This window comes from Musa acuminata, chromosome BXJ2-3, assembly GCF_036884655.1.
Source record: "Musa acuminata AAA Group cultivar baxijiao chromosome BXJ2-3, Cavendish_Baxijiao_AAA, whole genome shotgun sequence".
Lineage (NCBI taxonomy): Eukaryota > Viridiplantae > Streptophyta > Magnoliopsida > Zingiberales > Musaceae > Musa > Musa acuminata.
Genome location: NC_088340.1, coordinates 38,148,165 through 38,165,403, shown reverse-complemented (window position 1 = coordinate 38,165,403; position 17,239 = coordinate 38,148,165). Strand labels below are relative to the sequence as shown.

At 34.3% G+C, this 17,239-nt stretch overlaps 1 protein-coding gene across 1 annotated transcript; it reads left to right on the top strand.

Moving 5' to 3' along the window:
• The first annotated feature begins 4,803 nt into the window (after nt 1–4,803).
• LOC103979571 (protein ROS1C-like) lies at nt 4,804–16,415 on the top strand. Its single transcript, XM_065100553.1, has 18 exons — nt 4,804–5,712; nt 5,811–7,955; nt 9,128–9,218; nt 9,346–10,798; nt 11,402–11,481; nt 11,939–12,023; nt 12,105–12,196; nt 12,313–12,381; nt 12,521–12,557; nt 12,651–12,733; nt 13,475–13,906; nt 13,996–14,032; nt 14,116–14,173; nt 14,257–14,396; nt 14,619–14,684; nt 14,793–14,907; nt 14,985–15,023; nt 15,970–16,415. Exons 1-18 carry the CDS (start codon nt 5,334–5,336, stop codon nt 16,116–16,118), a joined length of 5,550 nt encoding a protein of 1,849 aa, XP_064956625.1. The 5' UTR covers nt 4,804–5,333; the 3' UTR covers nt 16,119–16,415.
• The last annotated feature ends 824 nt before the right edge of the window (nt 16,416–17,239 follow it).

Genomic DNA, 17,239 nt, shown 5'->3' with positions numbered 1-17,239 from the left:
ATTATAGTTATCAACTAATAGATATGAATTTATTAAGAAATTATCTTAGTAGGAAGAATTCTCCTAGTTACTTATCCTAGATCTTTGCTCTTAGCTATTAATAGATATGATCTTTTAAGGACTATACATAATGTATGAATAATTGGATATATGGATGCGAATATATTACATTATTGAGAGATTACAAATCTTCTTTCATCTCCTATTAGTCACATGAACTAATCAATAAGATATTATAAATATTCTTTTATCTTCCCTTTATCCCTAAATCGATCGTTTATAATAGTTATGTAAAGAATATGAATAGAAGAGAAAGCGAGTCTAATTCTGATATAAGTATAGATTTTAGATTTGACAAAGGTATGCTTGTAGATCAGATAATAATTTTTTTTAGCAGTATCAAAATATATGCATCATAAATTTAGATTTATTATTATTTTATTTTTGATTTTAGTATTAAAGTTTTTAATATAATAACAATATGATGAGTTTTATTCTTACACCTCGTACATCTATATAGTTCTATGAATCTAAGTGAGCAAATTTATTATAATTATATTAAATTATATAATTTTATAATATTTCAAAATTAATGATTTTATTATTCAGATAAATTTAGTTAAATGTTAATCAAACATATAAACCATTCTAAATAAGGGGATATTAGATGACATTTTTTTATATCTAAAATTATCGGATCAAATCTATTTTAATACTTTTTATCTTAGTGACAATAACTTTACATAAACAGTTACCACCAAGATAGAAAAGCATACTAAAAATAAGATTTTTTAATATTTTAATATTAGTAGATTAATTCTATTTTGATATTCATATCTCATTGATATTAACCTTTGCATAGACCACTTTCAACTCAAGTAAACCACTTGAACATATAAAAATAATAATATTTAATATTTTAAAATCATTAACTGAATTTATATTAATATTTCTATCTCAACTATACAATTTTTACTTTCAACTAAAGTATTTTTATTGAGACGAATAGGGAAAAAAAATTCTGTATTGAATATATTATAATAATTTTCATCTCGACAATACCAAATTTTATATTGATGAATAAAAAATTATAAAAAAATAATTTTTATTATATTTTAATAAATTTAAATTAAATTTTATTTTAATATTTTTTAATCTTAACCGCATAAACTTTTTGCACAAATGTCTTTCAACTATAAAAATCTTTCTTGTTTGAGATAAAGGTCAATATCGCTCAAAGTACCATGAGAAATGTCTATTGATGCTATGAAGTGTACTTGTACATTATTCTTATCTCTATCTATGACTTAGATTTCTCGACTCTCAAAATTTTTGCTTTATTTCTCATTCTATCTCAACAATTGCATAACTTCTTTTTCTCTTGATAGATTCTATCTCTCTCGCTCTTTCCTCTCCTTATGTTAAAAGGAACTATTGATTCTTGATAAGAAGTGCGCTCGACGATTACAAGAAAGGAAAAAGGGAGTCAGATAACATGGATCTCTCATCCTTTCTTATTTCTCGGGTTCTCTCTCCCCTCTCATTCCTCTGTTATTACAGTTATCTCAATGTCATTTTTAATCTCCATTGTTGGAGCGATGACACAAGCGACTTCTTCTAGAGGTCGATGTGTAATCCTTCTCAATATCATTTTTAATCTCCATTTTGTTATCGTTCGTATTTTTTACTTTATTTGATATTTTGTTCAATATTTGAATCCTTTTATCGATTTTACTATTTATTTGCACCCAAGTTCTATTCTATGTTTGTAGTAGCAGCAAAGTACAATTTTTGGAGATAAAAGAAGAGGGTTTTGGCTTCCTCTATTTAAATAGTATATGTGTTGAAAGAATTAACATTAAAGTAATAAAGACTTATAATTTTTTGGCTACTACTCATCTCCACTTAGTCACCAAACTAGTGAATAAGAGATTATAGATTTTCTCTCATCTTCGTTTTATCCCTAAATCCATTGTTCATAGTGGCCTATAAAATATAAAAAGAGAGGAGAAGGCGAGTTTAATTTTATGCATCATAAATTACTATATATTTCATATATATAGTAAACGATAGTGTGCTTGCATATTAGACAAGAGTTTTTGGAGTAGCATTAAAAAGTATGCATCATAAATTTAAATATATTGTTATTTGATTTCAGATTTTGATATTATGATTTTTCACATAATAACATAAGGATGATTTTTATGCTTACACTTTCTACATCTATATAATTTTATGAATCTAAATAGGTAAATTCATTACAATGATATTAAATTATATAAATTTATAATAATTAAAAATTAATGATTTTTTTGTTCAGACAAATTTAGTTAAATGTTAATCAAGCGTATCATATTAGAGCTAGACATTCATAATATTTTTAAGAATAAACACCATTTAATCATTATTAAATTATTTAATTCACTTATATATATATTATATATTCATAGCTTAATAATAAACATAATCAAATCAGAATAAAATTCACGTCTAGTCAAACCATTCAAGGGATGTTATATTAGATGAGATTTTTCTTTAATATATAAAATTATCGGACAAAATCTATTTTAATACTTTTTATCTTAGTGATAATATCTTTGCACAAATAGCTACCATAAACATACTAAAGATTTTTTTTAATATTTTAATATTATTAGATCAATTCTATTTTGATATTTGTGTATCATTGATATTAATTTTGTATGGACTAATTTTAACTCAAGTATACCACTTGGACATATAAAGATAATATATTTTAATATTTAAATTATGAACTAAATTTATTTTATTATTTTCATCTCAACTATACCAATTTTACTTTCAACAAAAGTGTTATTATGAGATGAATAGAGAAATTTTTTTTTGTTTCGAATCTATTATAATAAATTTTATCTCAACAATACTAACTTTTATATTGATAAATAAAAAATTATAAAAATAATTTTATAATATTTTAATAATTTTAAATTAAATTTATTTTTATATATTTTTATCTTAACAACATAAAATTTTAACACGAATGAATTACGATTATCAAAATCAAACATGTTTGAGATACTATGGAGGTCAATGCCACCCAAAGTGTCACAAAAAAAATCTAATGTCATAGGATTTATTTGTGGGTCTCATCTCACGGGCAATGATATAGATGAGGGTACTGTCAACGCATACCTAAGTAAAAATAAGTTGGAAGATTTATTGAGCATACAGGAATTAGAATTAGGTCGATATTAATAACTATGTGTCCTTCCTATCCCTCCTAAAATTACAAGCAACAATTGCACACTAAGATAGAAAAGCATGCTAAAGATATGATTTATTAATATTTTAATATTATTATATCAATTCTATTTTGATATTTATATCTTAATGATATTAACTTTTGCATAACCACTTGGACAAACAAAAATAATATTCTTTAATATTTTAAAATCATGAACTTAATTTATATTAATATTTCCATCTCAACCATATCAATTTTTACTTTTGACAAAAGTATTATTAGTGAGATGAATAGAGAAATTTTTTTTATTTTGAATCTATTAAAATAATTTTCATTGCAACAACACCAACTTTTATATCGATGAATAAAAAATTATAACCAATAAATTTATAATATTTTAATAAGTTTAAATTTAATTTATTTTAATATTATTTAATTAGCTACATAAACTTTTTGCAAGTATAACTTTCGACCATCGAAATCTAATTTGTTTGAGATATTATGGAGATCAATATTATCCAAAGTACCACAAGAAATATTTATTGATGTTGTAGGGTCTGCTTGTCGGTCCATCCTCATAGGCGAGTGACACAGGTCAGGGTATCATTGGCACATAAGTATGTCTGAATAAAAATTAGTTCAAAGGTCTATGAAACACGTGCCAAGTGTCCCGACGTTAATAATCATAAAGTGTATCTTTTCTATCCCTATTAAAATTACAGGTAGTGACTGCACACGACATAGTCACGCCTAGTGCAGTGGCCCATTTAGGGTTTCTTATTAAAATTATAGTTTTACTCTTAGAAATTTATTTAATTTTAATTTATCTCGATAGTTTTATCCTTTAAAAATAAAATTTTTTCATTAAACATCATTTCAAAATATATAGTTTTATTCTTTTAAAATTTAAAATTATTGTCCTCAACTATAAAATTGATTAATTTGATTTATTTTAATCAAATATTTTAATTCAACTTAATTACTATTATATTTTGAGTACTTTATTGGATTTAGATTCGATAAATTAAGTGAATTCAGAGAAAGTTCAATTTTGATTATTTTTTATTTTGATCAATTTTAATTTTATTGAGTCTAATTGGGTCAATGGTTGATGCAAATCTATGAACCTAATTTAGATAGCTCAATTAAATGGTTGACTAATATAAGGATTCTATGTAAAATTAAAAAAAATATAAATTATAATTTTTCTTAATAGTTTTCTCGTATGATGTATTGATAATATTTTTTATCTTATGTACATAAATTTTTTGTATGAATGAATTTCTATCATCAAAATATAACTTGTTTGAAATAGGCTCTAAATATCATAATAAATATTTGACGATGTTATAAAATTTACTTATGGATCCGACGGAAGGAAAAATAAGTCGGGAGGTCTATGGACCGCACCAGTAACAAAAACATAACAAACCAACCGACGTTAATAACGGTAACGCGCGTACTTCCCATCCCTCTCCAACAGCGTCAGTTCTCTCTGTATTTTATTTCTCGATTCTCAAAATCTTTGCATAGTTTTTCAACAACTCATTCTATCTCAACAACTCATTATCTTGATAGATTCCATCTCTCCTCTCTGTTAAGAACTGTTAATTCTTGATAAGAAGTGCGTGCGGCACTTGAAAAGAAGGAAAAGTGTGAAAGAAGAAAAAGTGTCGATCTCTCCTCTTTTTATTCTCCTCAGATTCTCTCTCCTGCTCTACGCGGTGGATAATATTTTTAGGTCGGTTTTTTATCTCATTATTCTAGAGTTCGGTATGCGACCCTACTCTTTTTTCTTCTACTAGATTCTAGAGTTGTGTGTTTTTAGCAGCTTATGGAGATAAATGAGGGCTTTTGGCTTCAGAGAAAGGTATTGTGTTAGTGTTTCTTTCGCATTTTGTTTCTTTAGATAACCGAGACTTCCTTTAAGCAGATGTGCTCAGATTGTTCTTAGCTGTCACGCCTAGTTCTCTTCCAGAAATTGTTCCCCTAGTCAGAGAAGTTGTGGCGAGGCAACAACGATCGATCTTGAAAGCCCTCTCCAGAAGGATCGAAAAACTCTGATTTTACCCCTACCTTTACCTCTTTCTCTACAAATTCGACATCTGCGATGGAAACAATGGGGGCGAAGCTTCAGCAGCAGGAGGCTTTGGAGAAGCAGAGTGCCTGGGTTCTTGCCACTCCAGCAATGCCTATCACCCCTGAGAAAAGTCCCACAACCGGTCCTCGAGACCTCAATTTTTCCGAGACGGCAACCTCCTCTCCTCCAAACGAGGTTCAAAATCACAATGTTGGATCGCACCAGACCATATTGTTGAATCCAACGCCAGGGTTTTCTCCGATACATTTTGAGAATGTCCTGGTACTCACTAATCCAACTGGAATGCAGAACATAGCATCTTTTGCGTGGAACGATCAGCCTCTTGCTCTGTCAAATGGGAAGCTACTGCTGAGTGGAAGCATTTGTCACGGTGACAGTCATCTTCTCGGTAAATAAGTTATTTTCTTCAGTAGTTACCTTGTTCTTGTTGAATTAAGTTCTTGCTTACTTGAACAAGAACCGATCGGTCTGCATGTAACTTGGCAGATAGGACTTTTGTCGGGTTTTGTCCAAATCTTAGATTTACCCCAGAGGAAGCTGCATGCACGAGCAATACTAAGGCAATGCCTGTTCTAGTAGCCCCTGTTACTCCAGCTAAGGGCAACAAAACAAATGATTCCATGCAGATGCACAAGGAAGTCGAGGAGCTGATCAGGGGAAGAAGGAAAGAAGCTGGTGAAACTCAGTGTTATACCACTGTTCACCATGATTCCTCAAAGCTAGTAGCATCTGCAACTCCAGATAAGGGAAAGGAAATCGAAGATAACATTCGGGAGGTGATCACTCCTGTTGATGTGGATTTAATCAGGAATGGGAACTCACAGGGAGGGGATCAATCTGAACAGAGTTCCTTCAAGAAAGGCACTTCCTCTCAAGAACTGGGGGTTAAGCTGCCTACACATGCTTCAGTTTCTTCTGTTAAGAGTCAGTTGGACATTGAACAGGACGAGGAGAGGATAAGCCAAGGAAGAGAACTCAGCAGCACTACAAAGAAGAAGGGAACAAGGAAAAGACACAGGCCAAAGGTCCTCAAAGATGGGCTCTTGACCTCAAAAAAACCAGTTACTCCACAGCGGGTTGGGAAAAAAAGAGAAGGCCAAACTGGTAAGAGGAGTTATATGCGCAAGAATAGAAGCTCGAATTGCCCAAACACACCTTCTGATACGCCAAGAGATACTGGTGAAACCTCAGGCACAGTATCAAAATCTGCCAACCAACGAACTGACAATGAAACCAAATTTATCAGGCGGAAATTGGATTTTGCATCTGAAAGCCAACCGGTAGATGAGTACCTAGAGCATGCTTTCACTAAATCAGCATCTCAAGCAAGGGGGAGATGTTCCACTGACAGTGCCACCTGCTGCAGAGCTAAGTTGAATGTGCAACTTGGAGAGGGACTGGAAGTTGAGGTGGAGAATTCAGGAACAGGCATTGCATTTGATCTAAATCGTTCCATTAATCAAGTGCTGGAGGAGTCCATAAGACTGCCAGAAGATCCATCTCCACTTCATCGACCTTCCAGAAGAGAATTGTTGAAGAAAAACTGGAAGTATCTGGCTAGAAAATCTGGCAATGCAAATAGTACAGATGACTCCAACTTTGTCGGAGTATCGAATTTGCAAAATGTCAAATTTCAATTAAAGCCAGATGGTGATTCAGACATGACTTTGATGCAAGATGAGGTGGATTATAAACAAGTTGAGAGTAATTATAGTGCATATCCAACTTCAAGTGATACTCACCTTATACAGCCACGGTTCAGCAATATTCCACGATTTCCCCAGGAATGTAAAAGGAGGAGAACTGGCACAGGGCATGATGGACAATTTGGTCAGATGGCACGACGTGACTTCAAATTGTTTAGCTCTGCAGATGAACAAAAATTGATACCAACTACTGTATCACAATCTCCAGATTTCATGTTGTCATTTGGTCAAACCAAAAGGGCAACAAAGAAGAGATCAAAGATACCGATTCGAGCCCATAAGTTGGTCCGCAATGTGACAACTGCAGGTTGTGACTATTCCTTAGAAACCCCTGAAAGCCGACATCAGGCATGCATGGGATCCTTGTTTGCAGATGCTCATGTAACAATGAGAACAGGGAAGCGAACACAAAGGAAACGAGCTCATCTTAAGGCAATCTCAACTATGGATCACGAAGATGAACTTGTCCATTTTCATGAACCTGTTGGATTAACTTCAACATCAGAAGATCTACAAAACTTTGATTTTCTTCATCTTCATATCATTCCCGTTCAAGAATGCCGACGTAGGAGCAACATTCTAGAACCATTCGGCACCAACCAGATGTCTCAAGCAATAGTCCCTTATACCAATCAAACAGATAATTGTATGGCTGTTGAAGCTGAACCACAATACTCTCTTGTAAGTTATGATAGCAGCATGATGGTTCCATATACAGAGACCTATAGTGAAATCAAGAGAAAACGCCCCAGGGCCAAGGTTGATCTCGATGGGGAGACAAACAGAGTCTGGAAGCTTTTAATGGGAAAGATGGTTAGTGATGCAGAAGGACCAGATATGGATAGAGAAGTGCGGTGGGGGGAACAAAGGCAAGTTTTCTGTGGTCGTGCAGATTCATTTATTGCACGCATGCGTCTTATCCAAGGTACTGCTTTCAATACATGTAAACATTCATATTCATATCAAATGTTACACCTGTTGACCTTCTGCACAAACTAGCTGAAAAGCAAAAGCAGATAACCACAATGTATGAGCTAGTTGAACTTAAAAAATTTGAAGTTAAATCACTTATCATGCAACTTAGTTTAGATATGATGAATAAGGTTCGCCGTACCGACGTTTCGACCCAGGCTCGGTACCAGTACGGTACGGTATACCGCTCGGTACACCCAGGTGTACCGAGCACTGTACAATGCTACAGTGCTACTGTACACTGCTATAGTACTACTGTACACTGCTACAGTCTCGATACGGTACGGGACGGTCCGCGTACCGCTGGCCTGTCGGACCGGTACATACCGCCCATACCGGGTGGTACAGTCCGGTACGGCAAACCTTGATGATGATACCTTTAAAGAATAATAAGTTCTTACTTTGGCAAGACTATTTTCAGCTAAAGGGAAGTATGAGTGCACCACAATCTCTTGCAGCTTCTTTGGTGAGTAGATAAATTATACCAATGTGAAGACGTTCATGGAATTATATCAGAAGACCAACTAAGAAGTTGCACATAAATGCTTCTTCTGCACTCCAGTTGTCATTTATCAAAAACATTTATATGATGGAGTATGTTCTCATAATGCAATATCATGCACTTAGATAATTGTGAGTTGCAGCAAGTCATTCGGATTGCATGTGCTAAGTAGATCTTGTGACAACACGAGTATCTTATCCAAAATTTTGATATTTGTTTTTGTAGATAGATTAACTTACACTGTTGAAGTAAATGGCATAAACTCACATTTCATATGTATTGATATATTCACATTGGAAATTGTAGTAGTGCCTTTTCTTCAATGTGATTTGATTATGAAACCATAAAACATCATTAGCTGCTTTAAGAAATAAAGAATTCAGCACAATAATTCAAGAGGTAGAACTTCATGAAAAATAAAAGGTTAAATGGGCAAATTTATGATGCTCAAATGAAGAACCAATAATTTGCACTTGTGCTTTTGTGTATGAATGCAAAAATATGTATGTATGCCATTAGACAGCTGCAGCTGGAATATTCTCTTCTCTTTTGAAGGTAGCTACAGCTAGAAAGTCACATCGATAAGTTACATAGTTTCTTATGAGAAATGGCTTTGCTTCCAGGGGATAGGCATTTCTCTCCATGGAAGGGATCAGTTTTGGACTCCGTGATAGGAGTATTTCTCACACAGAATGTATCAGACCATCTTTCAAGGTAAGATTGAGGTAACAGTCCGGCTTTTTCAGCGTTCAAAAAGATGTCAGATAGATGTAGCTTACATAATCGAAATCTATATTGTTAGCATTGCTTGTTTTCTAACAAAATAATCTTGATTTCTTAGCTCTGCCTTTATGGCTCTTGCTGCAAAGTTTCCTTTTAAGTCAAGGACAGATAATGTAGAAAACAGGATGAGCACACTGACAGAAGAATATGGAAGCATCCCATTCACTGATGACATTGATTCTTTGTTCGTCTGCCACATTGGAGATGTGGAAGTGAACAAGATGGACAAGGCTAATGAATCAACAAGGATTAATGTTAAAGGTGATGACTTGGACAATTTTTTTGGTCAAATTGTGCATGCGCAAGGAAGAGAGGTTGAAGTGAGTCTTGAAGCACCAAATGGCAGAATAGAGATATCCACACCAATAGCAGAAAATTCAGAATCAGAAGCTAAAAGGTCCCTAGATGATGCAGTATCATCCCAAACCTCTGTGTCTTCTTCTGTTGGCTCTTTGAACTGCACTAATCATGACACAAGTTTTGTGGGATTAACCCCCCATGAACTTCTGGATATAGGTTTAAATGGCAGTGTGGTCAGCGGCTCACACATTTATGCCTCCTGTCAGGGGCATATACAGATTTCAGGAGTAAATGTTGTGCAGGAAATTTGCAACCAGGATAATGATGGGAATATGTTATCAGAGAAGTGTGGTGCGCTCGATCAAGAGTCTGAAGAGGAAAGAGGAATAGTTGATGGATTAAACAGTCATGGAGATCCTTGTCAAGAAATTAGTAGCACATCTAATTATCAAGTTAATTGTTCACGAAATTTTTCCTCATGTGTGCCAATTGTTGCATCTGAATCCTCTGATTCAGACAACATCGAGAATGCTGATGTGATCAAAATGAAAAGCATTTCCAGTTTGCTGAGTTCTGATCCAGGCAGCAACAACACACACAACAAATTAGTTCAAAGAAGCTTCAAGGATTCGTCCATGGAAACTGATTCTGAAAGTCGACAACGATCATCATCGATGTATAATGTGACTGTGTCACATGATACATGTCCATCTGCAATCAAACAAACTTCTAAATCACTTGTTTTTTCAAATGCAGATGAAATTACAACAATACTTCAGCAAGGTGAAATGAAGCAATATTTCCAAGTGGTAAATAGCCAACACGAAGTTGAATTTTTGGCTCAAAAGCAACACTGCCAGCCCCAGGAATCATTTTCAAACTCCTGTGATGATGGAAAGGGCAATTCAATGGTTACTAAAGCAGTTGAACCTGATTCAAAAGTTCAAGCTTTTGGTCTGCTAGAGTTTCCAACTGAAAAATTAAAAGGTACACCAAGAGTAAAGAAGACCAAGGCTGAGTCTCAGAAGGCAAAGACTTTTGACTGGGATAGTTTGCGGAAGGAGGTACGCCACAATGGTTATATGTCAGAGAGAAGCAAAGACAGGATGGACTCACTGGATTGGGATGCTGTAAGGTGTTCAGACATAAGGGAAATTTCAGAAACCATTCGAGAAAGAGGAATGAACAATGTGCTGGCACAGAGAATCAAGGTACAACAATAATTGCTACCATCTATCTTTTTTCTGTATCCAGTGCTATATCTGGGCTATCAATGGATAATTTAACAGCAACAGCTAACACCTATCTCACTGGTCACTGTTGAACTTAGTAGTTCTCTTTTGTCTTTGGTGGTCAATAATGCCAACAAGATCGATCTCTCTATCTGTTAACTCTGTTTAAATTTCTGAACTTTTATGCTTAAGATTACCTTGATAAGAAAATCCACATTAATTTTCATTGTTAAAATTTTACTTGCAACTAATTGTATGAAACTGTAAATGGTAAATAAGTTATTTTGAATCTTATGAACTTCAAGTCATGCTTGAGATAAAGGGTTGGACAACCAAGGTGATGCTGATGAGAAATGCACGCACACAAGCAGCCGTACTTCATAACTTTATTTATAAGATTGTTATCGACGAGTGATTCAGCACACAACACTCCCCATAACATTAAAAGAAAGTTACGTAGCCTTCCTTAATAACATTTTTTTGATTAAAAAATAACTATGAATTACTAAATGTTTTGAATATGGAACATTTTAATCATACTTTACTTTCTAACATCTTGATTACTGCCAATCCTTGGTGCAGGATTTCCTAAACCGTCTACTTAAAGATCATGGAAGCCTTGACCTTGAGTGGTTAAGGAATGTTCCACCAGACAAAGCAAAGTAAGAGTCGTAATTTTGTTAGGCCTTTTCAATTTTTTTTTCTGTTTGATAAGTTAAAAATTAAGATATGCTTGTTATTTTAGTAATCCATCCAAACTTGCAATTTCTGTGTAATTTGATTTGTTTGATCTGAATAATCTAGGTGTAAATGTTAGTGAAGATATGTGATGATTTAAGAACTATGCTATGCTGCACAAACATAGTACAGAATTGTAGAATCAATGAATCCTTACTATAGTTTGTACTTGCATTACTGAAAGTGATGCTTAAGTTAGACTAGCTTGACTTAGACCAGATGACTTAAGGTGTTCTCCCATTCTTTTGAGGGAACATGGAGGTTGTGACATTACTGGAAACAATGCTGAAATAGGACCTAGGGATACAAATGTGGAGAACCGAGACTCTGCTCATGCATGAATGATGATTCAACATAACTTTTATTGCTTTAATGTTGCAGGGACTACCTTCTGAGCATAAGAGGATTAGGACTAAAGAGTGTAGAGTGCGTTAGGCTTTTGACACTTCATCAACATGCTTTTCCTGTGAGTCATTCCTCATAAAGAACCCTTCTCACAAGTTTTATGTCAAAAAAAGATTATGTTTATGGTGCATCTGGTGACCAGGTTGACACCAATGTTGGGCGCATATGTGTGAGGCTCGGGTGGGTGCCATTGCAGCCACTCCCGGAGTCCCTTCAACTGCATCTTCTGGATCTGTAAATGACTTCACTTATTGTTAATTGTTGCTTCTTTATACTCATGAACTTGAGTTAAATATCAGAGCTTCACATGACAATTAGACCTAATTTTTTATTCGTATCTTTTATCCAAGCTATCCAGTCTTGGAGACGATTCAAAAGTATCTATGGCCACGGCTATGCACACTTGATCAGCGGACATTGTAATTTCTAGAACCTGATCCAAAAATCTTATTTTCAATTTGTTATCATATTTAGGATGTTGAAGCTCTATGGAACTTCTATAGTTTGTTTATATTACCAGCTTTCTCGTAAATCATAACAAAATTGGAAGTTCTACAGGTATGAGCTGCATTATCAAATGATAACTTTTGGAAAGGTATGCACATAATTTAACAACAAATACGAATACACATGAAATAGATTTCTTAAAAAAAAAAAACTAAATTCAGTTGTGTTGTTTAATATACAGGTGTTTTGCACCAAAAGCAAACCAAATTGTAATGCATGCCCAATGAGAGGAGATTGCAGGCACTTTGCTAGTGCATTTGCTAGGTAACTTTCTAATATTCAGAACAATATGGATTTCATATTGCATGTACTAGTGTCCTAGTGTAAAAGACGAACTACTTGCCTGTACATAATATTTTTTGCACAATTGCATGTACTAGTGTAAAAGACGAATTGCATGGATTTCTTGGACAATTGCATGGATTTCAGAACAATTGCATGGATATTTTGCCTGTACATAATATTTTTTGCACAATTGCATGGATTTCATATTCAGAACAATTGCATGTACTAGTGTAAAAGACGAACTACTTGGCTGTACATAATATTTTTTGCACAGTAGTGTTTGATAGATATCATACAACACAGTATATGAACTTCTTCAAATGCTTATGGACGATCCAATCTTTTTCGAGACTATACATTCATAAAATCTTCAGAAAGAATTAATTACAAGACAATAGTGTATTCTATATGCTTGTTGTATGTACCAGCTGACATAATTGGGTTACTGGACCCCGGTGACAAAGCTAACTGAATGATAAGTATTGTACTAAACTGATGACTTACACAATACACAGTCATATGCTTATTGGTTTCTGGCATTTACATAACATGGAAATTAGTCAAAAAGTAAATCATTGAATTATATTTTTTATCTCTGAGATTCAGCATAATATTGTTGCCCAAACACTTTTAATTGTCAGGTAGTAGTACTCTGCATAAAACTATATGACGTTGGCATGTGCTCTGAAGATAAATCTCTAACATCATTGCCTTATTTAGTGCAAGACTTGCACTTCCAGGACCAGAGGAAAGAAGATTAGTGAAATCGACAGTGCCTAATGCATCTGAAACTCATCAAACAACCATATTTGATCCAATGCCATTAAGCCAAATTGAGGAGAGCTGCTTCTTACGGGGTATTAGAAGCACTAATGAACCTATAATTGAAGAGCCACCATCACCTGAACATGAATTCCAGGGAACTTTAGAAAATGAGATAGAAGAAGTATTTTATGAAGATCCCTGTGAAATTCCTACCATAAATTTGAATTTGGAAGAGTTCACACAGAACTTGCAGAATTATATGCTAGAAAATATGGAGCTTCAAGAAGGTGAGATTGAGAAGGCTTTAGTTGCTATCACCAATGAAGCTGCTTCAATTCCCATGCCTAAGCTTAAAAATGTGAAGCGTCTCCGAACAGAGCATCTAGTGTAAGTGATTCCATAACTTCAATAGCAAGAAAATAGTGAATCCAGTAGTCTTCTTTAAACTAATTCTGTGATCATTTTGCTTGATACAGCTATGAGCTTCCAGATGCACACCCTCTACTGGAAGGGGTAAATTTCTTTTGATATTACATCAGCTCCTTGTTTAAATTCTATAGTGGAATTCATTATTCATTCTCCTGAATGTGATGCAGCTAGAGCCAAGAGAGTATGATGATCCATGTCCTTACCTCCTCGGCATCTGGGCTCCAGGCAAGCAACTGTCTTGAATTTTGATATCATTATTCTTGTAAATTATGATTAACAGACTCTTCATCATGAATGCTCAACAAAAGGTGAAACCGCACAATCAACTGAACCACCAGAAACATGCTGCAATTCTCAAGAAATGGGTAGAATATGCAATGATATGACATGCTTTGCATGCAGTTGTAGACGAGAGGAACAAACTCAAACAGTTAGAGGAACTCTTCTGGTAACATATACAAATTCAACTTGCAATGTAACTGTAGTTGTTGCTTTGAATTAGTTATGCTTCCTCTATTAGTGGACAAAGGATGGTTTTGTTCAAGTTGCTGAGTAATACACTTGTCCACAAGAAGGAAAACATATAAGATTTTTTGTAGATAGAAATAGAATAAGTCTCTCGAGGAGTAATCTCATGCATTTGTTACTATTCAAAATATACCATGAACAGATACCATGTCGAACTGCAAATAGAGGAAGCTTTCCGCTGAATGGCACTTACTTCCAAGTTAATGAAGTAAGTAAAAACATTAGTTGTTATTGTTACTTTCTAGTATCTTAATGATGAATTCATTCTTGTATTGTTTTATAATTATTAGGATGACGTAAAACATATTTTGTTCAGGTATTTGCAGATCATCAGTCTAGCCATAGTCCATTGGTTGTTCCGAGGAGATTGCTATGGAACCTGCCCAGGCGGACTGTTTATTTTGGCACCAGTATTCCAACAATATTCAGAGGTAACAAGATTCATGCTTAGTTCATGAATGTACAATAAATTCTTAGATAAGATCCTGAGAAGGAATTAAAATTTCAGGTCTAACAACAGATGAGATTCGATTCTGCTTTTGGAGAGGTACACAATCAAAACATTGCAAAAAATTCTCTTCATTTTAACCTCATGATATCTTCTACTTACAATAAGAATTATTTATTTTGGTCATCTTATAACCTGAGTAGGATGGAGCTCTTGCGATAATATATTGCTTGGCTGACAAAATCATGAATAATGCATGATTTGCCTATTCTTTGAAATATTCAAGATCTAAACATGTAACTAATTGAACAATCTGCTACACTATGAATTGACTTGGTAAAGGATTTTCTTAATGCAAATCTTTGAACACCATGATCAGAGATAACTTGCAATGAATCATGTCCAGCCACTGTAGTTTTTCTCATCTGAGATAAATTCATGTGAATAATCGCTTTTTGCAATTTCAAAGGATCTACTGCTTTCTGGTAGGTTGAGTGCTTCCCTCTTGCTTTTGTCAAAAAAGATAAAGATGTACAGCTAATCTGAGTATGCACCTAAACTCATTAAGAGCACATGTTCGCACTTGATTTGTCAGCCATTTACATATACCAGGTACATGAAAAGAATTCCTATAAGTTTCAGGTGGTCTTTCAGCCCTTAATTTCCGAGTTGTTGTCTACTGGTACTGAAGTAGGTCGCACACACGTCAAGAACTAAATTGAAATGTTATTCCTTGGCAATCATAATTTCTCTATTTAGGACCGCAAAAGGAATGAAAACATGTAAACAATTGACAGAATAGTGTAATCCATACACTAAAAGCACAGGTTTCTACAACCATTTCAAGCCAAAAGAAAGAAAAATTAGCTATTGTCTCATATAATTGAACAAATTAATCTGAGATATGTGAACCACAAGATCGCATAACAATATATAATGTTTCTGATTTTGGCTGAGTTAAGTATTTGTCTTTTAAAATTTTGATGTGTAGAAGTTTGTTTTTCAAATTCAAACATTGCTCTAAATTATCATATATTACCTACAGGATTTGTCTGCTTGAGAGGGATTGACCGACAAACAAGGGCACCCAAGCCTCTTAGTCCAAGACTGCACTTGGCAGCAAGCCATGCACAGAAGAAGACATCAATGAAGGTTGGGAAGAAGACTCAGCATAAGACTACCAGTAAAAGCTGAGCAGGATTTCACCTGTTGAAGCATGGCCTGGTGGCCAAATGTGTATATTATGGCAGCTCTACGATGATTCATTACATGCTTAATGTAGAGCCATTTCTTCATGGAATCAAAGTTACTCTGCACACAAGGAGGAAGGTGTTCTGTAGAGAGAAAGAAACCTTCACCAACTTGTAGCATTGCAAACATGAAGCATCTTAGAGAGACTGATCCAATGTGTAATTCCTTTCAAAGGACAGCTGAGAAAGATTTGGGTTCCCAAACCTTTCTAATTTATGTGAAGATAGATTTTTGGCTCTACCCCAGCAAATCTTTTTCAGCTAGCAATTGATGAGGCCAACATTTTTCATTGAAATGCAGTAGGATTTTTTTTCAAGTGTTAAAATCACGAGTTAAAAGATCAGTGGAGTTTGTATGCAAACTGATATTTACAGCCAAAAAAGATGACACACAGGAAACAATGAATGCCACAACATAAACTCTAAAAGATTCATTGCAGATGACAAAACCAATCCAAGATTTGTTGCAGCCTCTCATAGGAACTTAATTTTGATGATTAATGGATTCAATTTTGGATCAATCAAGAAATCACAAGATCATAAATGACGTTTGGTTAATTATGTTTTATATTAATGAGGTTTACACTTTCATTGGTTTAGCATTGGATTACAATTGAAAACAGAGGATTAAAAAGGCTAATGAGGACAGAATGAGGGTGTATAATTTCTTCCAACTTTTAGAAAGAATGTATGTTCTTAAGAAGAAATAAATGAATGAAATAGTTACCAAAATAATTCCCATTGTGAAGAGGGCGTGAGATTATTGCATAGAAAGGAATGTGGAAGGCTCCCTTTCACCCCCCAAAAAAGGTGTAAATTAAAGGTCAAAAATTGTAGTTTACCACTCTTAATGATCATTTGGATTTATATTAACCATAAAATCATTGAAAATATTAAGAAACCAGTGTAGTAGGTTTGGGACATCTTCGGACGTCTACCTGCATTGTGATTGGATGAATTCGTGGTTCACAGGAGGGTCCCACATGACTTGCTCTAGCCGAGACTGGGACGGTCGAAGACTCGCGCCGCTGATGGCGTCTTCGCTCTCATTTTGGTCTCCATGAC